Below are 17,670 nucleotides of genomic sequence, written 5' to 3'. Positions count from 1 at the left end.
CTGAACTCTCTTCCTGCTCTACCCCCCATCCCAATCCTGCCCCAAGCACACACTCATTCAGCATCCTGACCCCCCACTAATACAGTACTGAAACTCTGCACTACAATGCAAAAAGTACTGGTACCTTCCAAACGGACTTGCACTACACAACACCTGCACTACTGATATACTTGCACTGTCAATACACACTTTAATTCCACTTAATTAAACTGTGAACTTTAAGGACTTACGCACCCATTCACTTTACCAGCCTTAAGCTATATACCATATACTGTATTTGCACTACTGATATATACTATTTATACTGTCATTCCATCTCAATCACCATCAATATTGCACTATTGTCTTACGTATGTTTATTGTGTCTGGTTGTTTTGTACATATAGTGTCTCCCACTCTTTTATATTATATATCTATTTCTTTTTTTTCTTTACTTATATTTATATATCTATTTCTCCCCCACACTACTGCACCTTGTTTTTGTCTCATGTATGTCTATTGTGTCCCTGCTGTATTGTACCCAAAGTGTCTCCCATTCTCCTTTATTATATCTATTATCTGTACTTGCTGTAAAATTGGGAAGGAGAGTAACGTAATTTCCATTCTCTGTATGTCCTGTACATATGCAGTACTGACAATAAAACTACTTGACTTTTCCTTTTTTTTCTGAGCACAAAAGCACTACCATCTTGCAAAGGGCTTCTGTAGCCGTGATTCTCAGATTCTATGCTTAACCCCCGCGATGACCTACAAACTCGCGCAGGGATGTGAATGATGATTGGTCGATAACTAATGTGTAGTATTGCCAATCCTCCGAGAAATGCGTGAAACGAAAATAACTGTTTAATCTGACATAGTGAACATCGTGAGGGACAAAAATGTTGTGTAGTCTGAGCTTGGCATAACTCGCACACTCCCCCCTGTGGCACTCTTTGAAAATACCGCTCTTTATTGTTGTTTTTTTCTACGATTTTCTGGTGCCCCTCAGTAAATAACACGTTAGGTTTTATGCAGAGCATTATGCAAAAAAAGAGCTGCAACTAAAATATTGACATTGCATCACAGTCCATAAGTTTTAGCTTTGATCTCTTAGGAATGAGACCAATAGTATGTTGACTAGGACTGCAATTAGTCGACATAATTGATGTCGATTATTAAAATGTGTCGACTACAAATTTCATTGTTGACTAATCGTTAATTTGTAACAGTACTGCATTACACAAAGTGCTGGGGACAGAAGTGCAATGGGAGATGGGTAAATGTCTCACACACACAGTTAAAACGCAAAAGAGCTAGCGCTTAGCATGGTTAGCAGCTAATGCTAATGCTGCTCCAGTTTCAGTGCTGGAAAAACTAAATTAAAACTACTGTATAACGCTGTACTTTAGTGGAGTAGTTTTACTGCTCCTTACAACCTGATTGGTAGAATTTATACATACCGTGCTCCGGATTATAAGACACACTGGCGATTTTTGGGAAAATTAAAGGATTTTAAGTGCGTCTTATAGTGCAAAAAAAAAAAATGGTAAACATTTTTATCTTCTCCACTATATGTGTACATATTGACTAAAGCACTACAGTTACATCAGTGGAATTGAGATGATGCAATTGCTCCAGGGTTTAACACGTGAGTGCTGTCATGGTGAAGGACAAACCTGCAGTTCAGGATCTGTACTCACTTGCATACTTCAACAACAGGTGTTTACGTCAGATCTCTCTCCGATTTCAAAACACTGAGCTTGCTGTCAGGCACATGCTTGCTTACCTCAATTACTGTAAGTCTCTGGTGATTTGCAGTTAATGTTTGAGAAGAGTGTGTGTGTGTGTGTGTGTGTGTGTGTGTGTCTGTAGCCAATGCATGCTGCATTCAGAGCACAGTGCTGCCACATAAGGCCGGTCTCTATGACAACAATTCTTAGCTCACTGTCATTATCCTCCAAGGAACAGCGTTCTCATAAAACAAACAATCAGTATTTTAGAGACGCCGTCCAACTCCAAACCACTGATCACACCGTGGAACCTGGCATCTGTGGATCTTCCCTGACAATCTAATTATGTTGGAGGTGAAATTCACAGTCTGTTTTCACACTCTTAGGAAATGGTGTCCAGAGGGGTTCACTGGAACAGAGGAACCAGATTTGTTTCTTGAAAAATCACTTAAATATCTCCTAGAATGGAAAACTGTATTTATTTTATTATACTTAACTAAATAATGAGAGTTGAGTACGTGAAAAGGACAAACTGTGAACCTCAAATATTGTTGTTACACCTTCAAAAGGAAATGTGGCAGAACCAAAATCAAATCAAGCAAATTCCAAAACCACAAAACTGTTACATCACAGTCTTGAGAAACTGAGACACTAGAGAAAGCCAAAGTCAAATCTGGTAAAATACTAAAATGTTACAGTGACCTCAGTAGAATGGGGTGTTGTTGACACTGAAGAGCAGCTCCTCACCTTAAGACATGGCAAGAATTAGAGCCTTGAATTATGTCTTGAAGTAAGTGTGGAAGAAAGTATTGGAGTAAACGTCTTCATGGTGTTTGAGAAAGTCTTGATGGTGTTGAAAAAAGCATCTGATAATGTTCTTCCTCCCAGTTTGGTAACTTTAACTAACTGGAAGGGAGGCACAGCAAGTCGATCTGGGATGTACAGCAAATCTGTCTTGATGATCTTCGAGGACATCTTCAGGAAGCCTTCTGTTTACTTGCTTATAAACTTTGATTGGATGGAAAGGCAATGTTGATCCATCTTTGTCTCAGAGGGAGTCTTGATGTTTGAAGAAATCTTGGTGGTCTTGAAGTGAGACTTGGTCGTCTTTGAGGGAGACTTGATGGTTTTGGAAGATGTCTTATAGAATATCTAGTAGGGCATCTTGGAGAAGGCACATTCAGAAAGCTTCTGTGTCCTAGCTTGGAAAATTTAAATAGACGGAACGACAATTGGTCTCGGAGAAAGACTTAATATTCTTAGAGAAAGTCTTGATGAATCTGGAGGGAGACTTGACTATATTTGAGGATGTTTTGGTGGCTGTCTAGCAGGACATCAAGTACATTTTGGAGGAAGCACATTTGGAAAAGCCTTCTGTGTGATTGTAAGGAGAGGCAATGTAGATCCATCTTTGTCTCAGAGGGAGACTGTATGGTCTTGGAGAAAGTCATAACAGTCTTTGAGGGAGTCTAAATGGTCTTGGGAGAAGCACCTGAAAGCCTTCTTCCTTCCAGCTTGGTAACTGGGATGTAGGTATGTCTTTATGATCTTGGAGAGAGTCTTGATGATCTTTGAGGATGTTTTGAAGGTAGCTTTCTGAACTTTGTCTGATCGGAAATGGAGGCAATGTAGATCAATCTTGGTCTCAAATGGAGACTAGATGGTCTTGGAGAAAGTCTTGGGGGTCTTTGAGGGAATCTTGAAGGACTTATAGTGTCTTGATGGTCTTGGGAGAAGCACCTGAAAGCCTTTCTTTCTTCCAGCTATGTAACTCAAATTTGAGACCTAGCTAGTAAATTTGTGATACAGGCCTGTTTTGATGATCTCAGAGAATGTATTGGAGGAGGGAGACCTAAATATATCTGTGAAAAAAAGTGAAGAATAGTAAAAATGTGCATGAAAAACATGTACACATGTGATATGAAATGATCTCTGATAGCCTTCCAGATAAAGAAAGTTCTCTAACCTGATGATCTGTCCTGCATCATTCAGGTCGATATTTATGGCCTTCTAATGGACAGGATGAGGTTGGTTATCTGCTTGTAATTGCCTGCAAAGGAATTAATGTATGAGTGAGTTATTAGATGCTGGTTATCTCATGATGGATATTTCTGTGATTGATCTTTCTGTTCTCACAGTAGCCATATTGCTGTGCTGCTTTGGGAGTTTGTGGTGGGAGGAGAGAGAAAGAGAGAGAGAGGGAGAGAGATAGATATCGACTAGGGATTTGGGCTGGAGACCAAACAACTGGATTTACATCACTTGAAAGATAATCACTCCTAACAGTCAGCCTAATATAGCTGCTTTATAGACCCCCGCATTCATGACGCCCCCCAGTGCTAGAATGCTAAAATTAGGGCCTCTGTAGCCAGCTAGCATGCTAGTCAGCCAGCATACAGTAAATGGGCAGGCTGAATGTTCTCCTTCGGTTTGATTCAGAGGCCACTGAGCTAATATTAGCAGCTTTCTGTGTGACGTGGGCTTCATTAGACCCCGGGAACAGGGGCTGCTGGGAGTCGCTGATATGAGACAGATGTGACAGAAACACAGACTGGATTTATCAATCTTCACTCTGTGACCTTTACACCAGGTGTGTGTGTGTGTGTGTACGGTGGTCCATCTTCGTTGTGGATTCCTGAGGGGATTGCACTTTGTACTTTTTGAATATTATAAGTCTAGAACGTTCTGGTGTCATCTGTAAGACTTTGGCTCAGTCCACTAAATGATGATTCAGTGTTTTATATGCTTCACCAGTCTCAATGACTGCAGTTTAACAACAGCTGGAAGAGGTTGCAACAGCTGGCACAGAATGGTGTGTGTGTGTGTGTGTGTGTGTGTGTGTGTGTGTGTGTGTGTGTGTGTGTACAGGTGCACCGCAGCTGGCTCCCTCTGATTAGGAAATGCAAAAAAACTAAAAATGAGAAAACATAATTAGTCTAAATTTGAAAGGAGTTCAAGTGAAGTTATTTTTCCAGATACTAATAATCATGGCTTTTAAATTTAATTCTTAATATCATTTAATTAATGACAAAATTATTTGCCTTCTTGGTTCCCTTTGACCTGGTGTGCTTCAGTTCTCGTATATGCAATATTCGCCTATATCGTCTCCAAATGCACTTCTTTAAAAAGAAAGAAATCTTATTAAAAGTCAAACCTTTCATAGTTTCCCCAAAATCCCATATTTCACCATGTATGGATTTAAAACACCTAATTGTCTAATTTTTAGTAAATTAAAATGCATGTTTAGTGAATTTTCCGTTTCACCTTAATGTGCGGCAGTTAGCTGCTTTCAGAGTAAAATAAAATCAATCCAAACATTTTTAATAAGAAATGTAACGCCAATTTCAAGGTCTTTTCTGACTCTTCTTGAGAATCACAGCCAAGTATATATTTACGTTACATACACTGCTATTGTGTTATTTAAAAATTATAATAATGTAATAATTAAATTTATGTTACTGTCAGGTTAATTATTTACTTACAAACTAGCTAATATTTTAAATAATGGTATGTTGTGAATTCCATATACAGTGAAGCATTAGTACAAAGACAGTTTGGTTTATTAAATGGAAATCAAATTTTGTCTTTTCCTTTTTATCCAAATAATAATGATTAATAAAAAAAATTAGCATAAAAACAAACGAAAAACAGCGGAATTCATGGTTCGATTTATCATAGCAGGTCTTCCAGGATCTGAAGCAGCAAAACAGCTTCAGACCATCACACTACCACCACCATGTTTTACTGTAGGTATGATGTTTTTTTTTTCTAAAATGCAGTGTTACTTTTACACTAGATATAACAGTACACACAGCTTCCAAAAAGTTCAACTTTTGTCTTGTCAGTCCACAGAGTATTTTCCCAAAAGTCTTGGGGATGTTCTTTTTGCTTGTCTTGTCACTCTGCCATGCAGGCCTTTTTTTGCCCAATCTCTTACTTGTGGTGGAGCCATGAATGCTGACCTAAACTGAGGCAAGTGAGGCCTGCCGTTCTTTGGATGCTGTTGTGGGGTTTTGTGACCTCCTGGATGAGTTGTCGCTGTGCTCTTGGAGTAATTTTGGTTCCTTCATTAAAAAGTGCATTTTGTGTTTACTTGTATTTTCTTTGACTAATATATAAAATTGTTTGTTGATCTTAAACAATTAAGTGTGACAAACACTTTTTCACCCCACTGTATACACACCCTTCTGCTCTGTCTCCCAGTAATGTTTATGAGATGCTCTCTGTGTGAACATGAGTGTGATTCAGAGTCGGCTGAATGAGTCATGCAGGTTTAATACATAATGACGTAAATCTGTGTCCACGTGGCGGGCAGGCAGTGGATTTGCAGGATTAGGTTCTCTGGTTGTCTGAGTTAAATAAGCCTCTCGCTTCTGAACTTCCACTCCCTCATTAAAGCATGAAATTTACTCTGGAATGTTGGGTCCAGCTTTCCAGTGGCATTCCCAGTTCACAGATCAGAATAAAAGGATAAGTCATGGCTCTCATCACACAGTCCATTTTGTGTTTTAATTGGATAGGAACAGTTTCACAGACAGGGATTAAGGCTAGACTTAGACTACACAGCATTTTGAGAGGAGATTTTCCATAGAATGGAAAATATATTCTATGACTAGGCTAAAATTACTGTCCGGGAAACTGACTTTTAAAGAAAGATGTAAAGAAAGTAATTTTTATTGGCTTTAGGTAAAAAGGTACGATACTGGCAAAATTACAGTACATCATAGTATATTTCTTAATTTTGGTTGATCCAATATAATTGGGATATCAATATGTAAAAGCCACCGCCCATGAGGTACGTAATTATGCAGTCTATCTAGCTATCTGTTCATCCATTCATCAGTCTATCTAGCTTTCTGTCAGTTCCTCAATCTGTTCCTCTTTTCTGTGCTTTCATCTATTTGTCTATCTAGCCATTTGTCCAACTGTCTGTTCTGCTGTCTTGCTGTTGTCTGTTCATTTATCTATCTTGCGGTTTCTCTGTCTATCTGATCATCTTTTTAGACATTTGTCTGTCTGTCCATTCATCTTCGTATCTGTCTAGCTGCCAATACATCTATCTTGCTGTCTGTCTGTCCTTCTTTATGCTCCTTCTAGTGGTGCTCAAATCATGTCATGTCTTTACATCCTCCAGCCTGCCCTGACTTGTGCAGCATCATTTACTAATGCTGTGTATTGGCAATATGATATGTCTTATGATATATGGGTTATGTATATTTAAAAGAAAACTTTACTTTTTATCCAAACAGAACAGAGGGATCTCATGATCTCAGTATCACATCAAAGCATTCTTACATCTCTATCACATACACAATTTACTTTAGCCGCCCAATCACGACGAGACTGAACAATTTTCAGTTCTGACAGATTTTGGCTATGCTGTATTTTACACCCAGCCATTCTATTTTTTACTTAATATTTTTGTATATTTCCTTCATTCCACAGCAACTGATAAGGAAACAAGCATTTTAAATCACATACATTACAGTCAGATGATCACATTGTCCTCTATTATTGTGTTGTTTGTATTGATATCTCATGACTGCAGGAATTTTAGCCCTCGGCCACACTAACACTGTGTATTTGTGTTAACCTCTCTCTCTCTCTTTCTCTTTCTTTCTTTCTTTCTTTCTTTCTTTCTGTCTCTCTAGGAAGGTTTCTAAAAGACATTCCCTTGAACTAAAAATAAACATCTTGCCACATGACTAGTAGTAAAAGGAAGAAAACTGTCCACCTCATTCTTCCTCAGTCTGCTTCATCAAAATGATGGAAATGCCACAGTCTGCAGAAATTCTTTAATTGTACGTGGAGATGTGACCTGAACCAGGGCATGATGGGAAGCGAGTCCATTCCAGAAGCTTTCCAGAGGCTTTAAATAAACTTGCACAAATAACTAGATCTCAATATAGATCTTAATCCAGCACCATGGAGAACTGCAACACCTCCAGTCCTTCACCTAAAGCCTCCATCAGCTTCCAGCTGCACTCTACACAGCCTGCGCAACATCCAGAAGCATCATCTCGAACCACTGCAACTCCAGACGAGCTGGGCCAGCATGTGTGTGCAGCTCTGAGTCACAGCATGGCCAGTAAGCATGTGAAGCACTTCCATTCTTCTTCTCCCTCCACTTCAGTGCCAGTGTCTGGCCAAGGGACTCCTTGCAGAGGGTGCCGGCGCCCTTATGGTTCCTCTAGGTCGTCCGAGCCTGGCCACATGTCCGTGGTCACCTTTAGCTACATAGAGAAAGCGAATGTCAAGAAAGTGGAGAGCCCGCACAACACACCAAGACAGGAGGCCGCTCAGCCTCAAAAAAGGTTCAGTGACTTGGCCTGGTCTCCAGGCACCTGCAGCAATAACAGTCCAAATCACCAGCAGGCTGGCTCACCAGCTCTGAACCGGGCCACCGTAGACTCCGTGGGCAGAGCAGCTACGCGACGAGCCCTGGAGGACTTTGGGTCGCCCCAGCTGAGATCTAAATTTGCCCGAGGTTCAGACTGGAGCCCTGTGGGCCGACACAACCAGCAAACACGATGTCAGTCATGGTCAGGTACACCTGTACCCGGCCTTGGCACCCATGCAAGCAACCATAATGCAGATAATGCAGAGGCTTCATGTGGCCTGGCCAAGAGCCCAGCCACAAACCGCCTTTCATTCAATATGGACCACTCCAACCTTCCCTTAGACTTGGACTTGACCCAACACTCAAGCCCAAGACTTAAAAAAGGCTCAAACCAGCACCAGCTAACCCAGCATGGCCCATCTAGCCCCAGCCAGAAGAATAGCAGTCTTCTCTCAGGTCAAAAAGGCAGTTTGGTCTTTACAAACACACACGCCGAAGGTCTAAACCAGCTCAGTGGCAGCAATACGTCGTCAGCAATGAACAGTCCAGAGGTAGCTCGCAGGCTAGCAGAGGAAGCCACCAGAGTGTCGGTTATTTTCGACGAGGTCAGGAAATCTCCTTCCCATGGACAGCCATCATATCACTCATCTCATCATCAGAGCCCAGTCATTAAAATGAACATCCCGGTGAATGGACCACATTCCGAAATCCCAATAACAAACGGGGCGTCTCCTTGTGCACAAGAGTACTCAAGCAGTCAGAGCTCAGAAGCAAGATGCGAACTGCCACAGCAGAACACCAATCATCTCCACAGTTCAATCCCATTAGGAGGAACCCCCGACTGCCCAGACTCCCCAGGCATCCCATCAAGACTAATGCGTCCGTGGCTTTCCAAAGCAGATGAGAGCTCCCCCTTACGAGACCCTCGCTTGCATCGAGGCGATGTCTCCATAAGCACAGAAAGTCCCACACTGCACCGACGGAGACCACCACAGTACACTGGTTGGCCCTGCGAGGAACCCTGGGAGTCGTTCCCAGACAGGTGTGGCGAGGCCAGAGTTGACCATACCTCGTCAGACAGCGTGGAGATCTCCAGGAGGCTGCTTATTGGTCAGCGGATCGAGGAGGCACCGATCAGTTGGACGTCTATGCAGATGTGGAGGGAGCAGAACGAGAAAGAAACGGACATGATTAGACCAAGAGAGAAGAAAAGAGAGAGCGAGAGAAGAGCGAGAGATCAGCTAGGTGAGGTGGAGAATGTGGTGGTTAGAGGAGAGGATGATGTTGCACAGAGTGTGGTGTGTAGGGAGGAGAGGATGGAGGACAGGGCCGTGTTGAACCAGCAGCAGAGGCAGGCAGAGTGGAGGCGTCGGCAGGCTCTGCTCCTGGGGCCTGTGGTCCTGGAGGGGGAGAACGAGGAGAGGGCTGAAGGAGAGCAGAATGGAGTACCAGGGTCTTCTCCAAGCTCCAGTGGGGTCACTGGGAGTCTTGGGGACAGAGAATGTATATCTCCAGAGTCCAGCAGCAACAGCAATCAGACAGAACATGCCAGCTCAGGGATACAGGTAAGACATTACCTGCTTTGACTCGACCATGACTGAAACAAATTTAGTGGTCACCTTTGAACATTTAGACAGAAAGAAATAATGTACACTATATAGGCAAAGGTTTTGGGATGCCTGCTCATTCATCGCAGCTTCCAAGTCCAAATCCAAGGTTTTAAAAAAGAGCATGTCCTGGTTTTGTTTGAGTAACTGCGTCAACTATCAGTGATGAGAGTGTTGGTGGTATCAAGATGTTTGACAATCACTACACCACCACATACCCCCTAAACTCTGCAACTCATCCAAAAGTATTAGACAGAGCTCTATCATTCCAGAGAACACAGTTCTGCTGCTCCACATCTCAATGCTGAGGGGGCTTATTACCCCTAAAGGAAGCTACACTGACCTGTGGGATACTTAAAAGTTTGCCTAATCTAAGCTCTAGGAAATGTGTATTGTTAGTTCTGCTGACTATCCTTTATGACCAACTAAAAAAGTTGTCAATCCCACATTTTACATTAATTAAATTCATGTAGAGGCACAACAATATATTTTTTAATAATTTAAATTAGTAACTGGGAACTGATGACTATTGCATATCTGTCTTATTGTTAGTATTATAAGCTTGTGCTAATGCGAATGTGATCAGCTGAATCTGGACAGCATACAGTCACATTAAACAACACAAAACATAGTTCTTGCTCTTTTGACTTAAACCTTTAAACCTGCTCTTATAGCCCTCAACACTGAGACCAGGCTGTTAATTATTATGTAACACATACAGAATATAAACCCCAGGAGAAGCAGCAGCAGCCTGTGGAAAGTGATTATATCCTGATGGTCAGTGAGAGTGGGAGGACATGTCCGATATGCAAACCGTGTGACCAATATCAGGTGAAAACCCCTACAGATAGACCCCATTCACCTAAGGGTCAAATTGAGCATGATCAAAGTATTTTGCCTAGGTTTAACAAGATGCTATAAATAAACGCCTATTTTCTGGTCTATTTATTTTTATAAACTGAAACTCTTGTATAATGCTGTACTCCAGCAGAGTGACTTTACTACTATTATAGGGTGCTTTTTGGAAAAATGTAAAGATTTAAATTGAGGAAAAATACAGTAAAAACTGATTATTTAGTAACACCAACTTTAAACTAGAGGCTTTGCTGAGGCATTTTGTTTTTTGTAGTTTCAGGGCAATTCAATATTTTTGGTTCATATTCATATTAAGTAGAACAATTTTAAGTTTTTGACAGTGTACCAGCCACTATGCTGCTGTCCACTGTGGGTGGTAACGCCGATTATGACACATCCCCAGCACACGTGACACTGTGGAATAAATAATCTTAAATATCCACTTAATTGCCCAAAATTAACTTCCCCTTACCATGAGAACACTGACCAGTGTTTAATTTCATTCACAAGATAACACCTCATAACGTATACAGGTGTCTGTGTTTCTAAAGGCCAGTTTAAACTTCTGTGTATAAAAAAGTAAATATTTTAATGTTTCAACCTGTTACATGAATTACACATCAGCAATTTCATAACCTGTATTTAACATATTGTTTAGGAATCAAGTCAGAACTAAATGAGTGGAATGTAAAAAAAAAAATAAAATTATACAGGAACAGAACTGTAAAAACAAAACAAAAAAAATCTTTAAATGACTTATCAAAAGGATTAACCCTTAAGCACACCTAAGGTCACATGAATGGACACAGATCCACACACTGTGCTGAAGTGATTCTCTCAGAATGATCAACACACTGCTTTGACAAAAAATATTAAGAGAGCACTTCAGTTTCTGAATCAGTTTCTCTGATTTTGCTATTTATAGGTTTATGTTTGAGTAAAATGAACATTGTTGTTTTATTCTGTAAACTCCGGACAACATTTCTCCCAAATTCCAAATAAAAATATTCTCATTTAGAGCATTTATTTACAGAAAATGAGAAATGACTGAAATAACAAAAAAGATGCAGAGCTTTCAGACCTCAAATAATGCAAATAAAACAAGTTCATATTCATAAAGTTTTAAGAGTTCAGAAATCAATATTTAATAACCCTGGTTTTTAATCACAGTTTTCATGCATCTTGGCATCATGTTCTCCTCCACCAGTCTTACACACTGCTTTTGGATAACTTTATGCTGCTTTACTCCTGGTGTAAAAATTCAAGCAGTTCAGTTTGGTGGTTTGATGGTTTGTGATCATCCATCTTCCTCTTGATTATTTTAGAGGTTTTTTGAATTGGTAAAATCAAAGAAACTCATCATTTCATGTGGTCTCTTATTTTTTTAGAGCTGTGTTTAGTTTAGGAACTTAAAAGGTAAAATAAAGATTAGAGTGTTGTAATGAACTTTACACAGGTTTTAAAGGGTCTGTGACACACATACAGCAGGTCATCATTAGCTCTTTTGGGTTACGCTGTTCCCTGAGTTCCCTGAGATTTGATGATTTTTGTAACGTCTGCTGTGGTTTTGTGTTTGAGCACACGTACTGATGTACAGACCGACTGAGTGTGAAAGAGGGAGAGAGGATTGTGTGAGAGACTGAGGAAGGAGGTGATGGTGAGCTAAATGTGGTATTGTAGTTGTGTGTGTGTGTGTGTGTGTGTGTGTAGTAAGGTAAAGAGACATTAGAGAGCTGAAGAGTGTGTGTAAACATGGCTATGACTGTCTGTTGCAGTCGGATGGCAGTCCTCCGGTCCTGGGGCCGTCTCTGCACTGTCAGAAGATTGCTAGAGCTAAGTGGGAGTTCCTGTTCGGCACCACGACAGAGACCACTGCCAGTGAACGGGTGAAGAGTGAGTGATCTGTCTATCTATCTCTCAGTCTATCTCTGTTTTTCCTGACACACTCATTCCCAGCTAATTCCACATAATTATTAGGGGACAGAGACTGTGGTCTTGAAGTTGGAAAGTGGAAAACATATTCATTGGATATGGTTGCCCATGAAAATCTTTTTATTTGAAATACACTGCCTAGCCAAAAAAAAACTCACTACCTGTATTTAAGTAAGTAAATGATGTGTTGGTTGGTTGATGCTGCAGTTGGTCAGGTTTAGGTTCAGCAACAGTATGTGCTGAAAGAATGAGGTCAGCTGACTCTACCTGAATATACTGAATATAGACCAGGTTATTCTTCCATCAATGGCTTTATTCTTCCCTGATGAACACGAGCATATTCCAAGATAACACTGTCAGGATTGATGGAGCTGGAATAGTGAAAGAGTGATTCAGGGAGCATGAGATCATCATTTTCACACATGGATTGAGAGAGAGTTCACCACAGAGTCCAGATCTTAACCTCATTGAGAATCTTTGGGATGTGCTGGATGGAGAAGAGCTGCTTTGTGCAGCGGTTGGTCAGACTCTACCATCACCAATGCTGCTGAAGATCTTGGTGAAAAATGAACACAACACTGGATTGAAATAAATCTTTTAACATTGCAGAAGTTTATTGAAACAATACCACAGCGAATGTGTGTTTCAATCAAAAATGGCTCAATAAAATATTAGTGTGACTTTATTTTTTTTCTCTTTTTTTGCCCAGGCAGTGCATATTGAGAAATAAATGTCTAAATACGTTAAATTAACTTTTTGTCACCTTAGAACCACAAACATAGATGTATTTACTGAGATTTTAAGTCATAGACCAGCACAAAGTAGCACATAATTGTGAAGTGGAATGAAAATGAAACATGGGTTTCTAAATTTTAGTCAAATAAAAGTGCAAAAGTATTCAGCCCACATTATCAACACTTAGAAGAGCCACCTTTTACTGCAATTACAGCTGCAAGTCTTTTAGGGTTTGTCTCTACCAGCTTTGCACATCTAGAGACTAGAGATAGAGATTTTTGCTCACTAAATAGCTTAAGCTCAGTTAGGTTGGATGGAGAGCGTCTGTGAACAGCTCAATGGGATTTAGGTCAGGACTTTGACTGGGTCATTCTAACACATGCATATTCTTTAATCAAAACAATTCAACTGTAGCTCTGGCTGTATGTTTAGAGTCATTGTCTTGCTGGAAGGTGGATCTCCCTGGCTGTTTCTGTCAGTTTAGGTGAACGGCCATGTCTTTTAGTTTTGTAGTTGTAGAATAAATTTTCCAATTTTTGAATAATGGTGTGAACAGTGCTCTTTGGGATGCTTAAACATATTTGGGATATGTTTGTATAATCTAACCCTGCTTTAAACTTCTACACAACTTTATCTCTGACCTGTCTGCTGAGTTTCTTGGTCTTCATGATGCTGTTTGTTCACTAGTGTTCTCTAACAAACCACAGAAAAGAGTTAGTTTTTTACAGTGACTAAATTACACACTGAAATTACACACTCTGAAGGTAATCGATTCCAGTTGATTTAATTTAGGGTGCTTAATACTTACTTAATACTAACTTAAACAGACATTTATAATTTTCCTTCCACTTCACGTTTATGTGTTACTTTGTGCTGGTCCATCACTTAAAATCTCAATAAAAACATTTAAGTTTGTGGTTGTAAGGTGACAAAATGTGAAAAAGTCCAAGGGATATGAATACTTTTGCAAGTCACTGTAACAATAATTATAAACATTTAAACTCAAAACTGTTGGCACTGGTATCAATATCAGTATCTTCTTTATCTTCTGGCTCCTGACGTCCCTCTTTCTCTTAGATGTCTTAGATCCGTCTACAGCGCCCCCCAGTGGCCACTCCACCCCAACCCCACCTACTACCCTGCCGCTGGAGGAGCTCGCTCTCCGAGCCAATCACGATGTTCAGCACGTGGAGGTGGAACTTGTAACCCCGCCTCCCGCGGCTCCAGGCACCTCCCCCAAAACAGGTATAATTCGGAGGACGCTGAAGTACTCTGAAACCGACCTGGACGCCGTTCCGTTACGGTGCTACCGAGAGACGGACATAGACGAGGTGCTGCTGGCCGACAAGGACGACTCTGACTCAGCGTTCGGCAGCAACCGCAGCGTGATGGGCACCTCTGGTACCGGCAGCAGTCCGCTGGGCGGAACGCCATATGAGCAGACAGATGGAGAGGAGGAGGAGGAGCAGGAGGAAGAGGAGGGGGGAGAGGAGGATGAAGAGCAGGAGGAGGAAGAGGAAGAAGATGTAGCCAGCTGGGCCAGTGTTCGGACACAGGGTGATTTGAGGAGGCAGGAGCAGGAAGAGGCGGAGCTTCTCAGCATGCTGCTCAGAAGGTGTCAAAGAAGCACACACACAAAAACACACAGTTTAACAGTTTAACAAAACCATAGCAACCACCTGGGTTACCATAGCAGCAGCTCATCATCTAATCACTTTTATAAGTCATACATTTTTTTTATTCAGAGCAATCAGCAAATTTTAATTCAAAACAATATTCTTTGCATTCTTGCTTCTCCTACCCTTCCCTCCATCCTTCCACTCTTTTTTTATTGTAATATACTTTCCTCCCTTGTTTCTGTTCTTCTGCCTGTTTCTACTCTTCCTTTCATCCTTTCCTCCTTCCTTCCACCATTACATCTGTTCTTCTTTCCACCTTTACATCTTCTTTCTATGCTTCCACCTTTTTTCCTACCCCACTTATTGTCCTTTTCATCTTCCCATACACCTTCTAATCTTTCTGTCATCTCTTCTTTCCACTTTTCTGTCTGTTTATTTCTTCATTGCACACTTTTTTATTTTTTATTCTACCCTTTCCTCTGCCATTTTTCTTCTTTTTATCTTTCTTCTACCCTACTCATCTTTCCACACATTCATTCCTTACACCATTGCCACTTCTTTCTGTTCTTCCTTGCTTCCACCCTTTTTTCCTTCTCTGCCTTTTGCCTTTTCTTCCTTCCATTCTTTCCTTCATCTCTTCTTTCCATTCTTCTGTCCTTCATTTCTTCCTTTCATCTTTTTCCTACTTGCTTGTTTCCTTTCACCATTCTTTCAACTCTTCCTTTTTTCCACCTTTCCCTCTTCTGCCTTCCTTTTATCCGGCCTCATTTTCACTTTTTATTCTACCCTTTCTTCTATGCATCCTTCTATCTGCTCCTTTTCTACTTTTCTTTTCACCCTCATACTCTTACTTCTCCCCTGCCTTCCACCATTCCATTTGTTTTCTTCTTTCTATTCTTTCTTGTTTCCACTTTTTTTCCTACCTCACTTTTTTGTGCTTTTCTTTCTCCCGTGCACCTTTTATTTACATGTCCTTTTTTCTACTTTTTCCTTAATCTCTTAATTCCATCATTTTCATCCTCACGTTTCCTTTCCCCATGTTTAACTCTTCCTTCATTCCACCCTTCCACCTGCCACTCTTTCCACTCTTTCTTCTTTTTGTCCTTTCTTTTATTCCTACTCTTCCTTTTATTTATCCTTTTCTCATTTCTGCTCCTTTTATACTCTTCTACTCTCATACTCTTACTTCTCCCCTTCTTTCCACCATTTCATCTGCTTTTTTTTTTACACCTTTTCTCTACATCTTCTTTTTATTCTTTCTTGCTTTCTGCTCTTATTGTCCTTTTCATCCTTCTTTTAATCCCCACTTTTCTATCTGTTTATTCCTTAATTCTGTTCCTTTTCTTCCACTCTTTTCTTTTACCATTTCTTCCACTCTTTTCTTCGTTCCAACCTTTTTTATTTTGCATCCAACCCTTCTGTCTGCCCCTGTTTCCACCCTTTCTTCTATATATTCTTTCGTCTGACTCGTTTGTACTCTCACTTTTTTTGTTTTTTTCGTTCTCACATTCCCCTTTTATCTACATGTTCTTCCTTCCACACTTATCTTCTCCATCAATGTCTTCTTTCTTCTTTCTTTATTCCATGATTTTATTTTTACACACTTCTTCCTCACGTTCCTCTCTTTTCTTTCCTCCACTCTTCTTCTTGTGCAGACCGGCTGAGAGCTTCTTCAGGTGTCATCCTGCGCTGAAGTCTCCGGTTCTGGTTCGGGGTCCGCAGCGCGTCACTGGGGACAACCTGGACACCTTCAGCCGCCATTTTGAGAGCATCATGGAATCCCATCGAGCCAAAGGAACCTCCTACAACAGTCTGGACAGCCTGGACCTTCTGACCTCCAGCACCCAGACCGTGCTGACGTTCGACCTCCCGACGCTGACCCCGCAGGTGAAGGGTCAGATGTACCAGAGTGCGCGGCAGATCGTGGAGCTGAGCTTCGCTCCGCTGGCGCATGTTGAGATGCCTGAGATGACGGAGTCGGCACTGACCGTCACCATGGACTCGGACGCAACGAGGGCACCGTCCAGCGAACGCCTGAGCAGCGGCTCTGACGACAGATCAGCCGGACACAGCTGGACCAGCAATCCTGTATATATACTGCCCAGGTCAGAGAGTGATACCTACACTTTACATACAATCATCCCCAAATGTTTTTTTAAACACTATATGTAGAGACAGAAGTATTTATCTTGCTTTTGTTGGAGTAACTATCTCTACTCTACTAGATATTGAAGCATTGCTGTGACGATTTGATTGTATCCAGAGTACATAAGTATACAAGTGTAAGCAGGGACAGAATGTTTATCTACTCATCCCAACAGTATTGGATGGCGCTCCATAATTTCAGAGAACACACTTCCACTGCTCCATAGCTGAAGGCTGTGGGTCTTTATTCCCCTCTAGCCAATGCCTGGCCTTAGACATGTGACGTGTCTGCAATGGGTGCATTTATAAATGTTTGGACATATTGTGTATTAACATGATTCCTGTAATTGGAACAATTGGTCTGAACCATCTATAAACAGCATTTTTTTATTTATGTTTTTTTTTTAATCATTTTTATCCCATTTCTCCCCAATGTACAAGATCAATTACCCAACCCACTTGTTAGGACTCCCCCTGTCACTAGTAATGCCCCAATATCAGGAGGGTGAAGACTAGCACATGCCTCCTCCGATACATGTGAAGTCAGCCATCACCTCTTTTTGAACTGCTGCTGATGCAGTATTACCGAGTGGGGAGAGCAGAGAGAGCACGGTCAAGCTAACACTTTACATTAAGTTAATGCATTACGATAGTTACTATGAATAAGACATGAGGTAATACATTAATACTTAGGTAATGTTAATTAAACACTAAATTACAGCATTAAC

General features: G+C 40.9%; 1 protein-coding gene across 4 annotated transcripts in view; it reads left to right on the top strand.

The window, feature by feature from the left end:
* Positions 1 to 17,670, top strand: part of LOC103042928 (uncharacterized) — a 142,181-nt gene that overhangs the window by 24,722 nt on the left and 99,789 nt on the right. For all 4 annotated transcript variants that reach the window (XM_022666798.2, XM_022666797.2, XM_049465063.1 and 1 more), the window contains 4 exons: positions 7,361 to 9,614; positions 12,287 to 12,404; positions 14,256 to 14,793; positions 16,453 to 16,902. In XM_022666798.2, the coding sequence (XP_022522519.2) occupies positions 7,635 to 9,614; positions 12,287 to 12,404; positions 14,256 to 14,793; positions 16,453 to 16,902 (3,086 nt within the window). In that variant the 5' untranslated portion in view covers positions 7,361 to 7,634. The remainder of the gene's footprint in view (positions 1 to 7,360; positions 9,615 to 12,286; positions 12,405 to 14,255; positions 14,794 to 16,452; positions 16,903 to 17,670) is intronic.

The sequence above is a fragment of the Astyanax mexicanus genome, chromosome 15, assembly GCF_023375975.1.
Source record: "Astyanax mexicanus isolate ESR-SI-001 chromosome 15, AstMex3_surface, whole genome shotgun sequence".
NCBI classification, from domain to species: Eukaryota; Metazoa; Chordata; class Actinopteri; order Characiformes; family Acestrorhamphidae; genus Astyanax; species Astyanax mexicanus.
The sequence above is the reverse complement of the archived record's forward strand: the minus strand, read 5'-3'. Positions and strand labels throughout refer to the sequence as shown.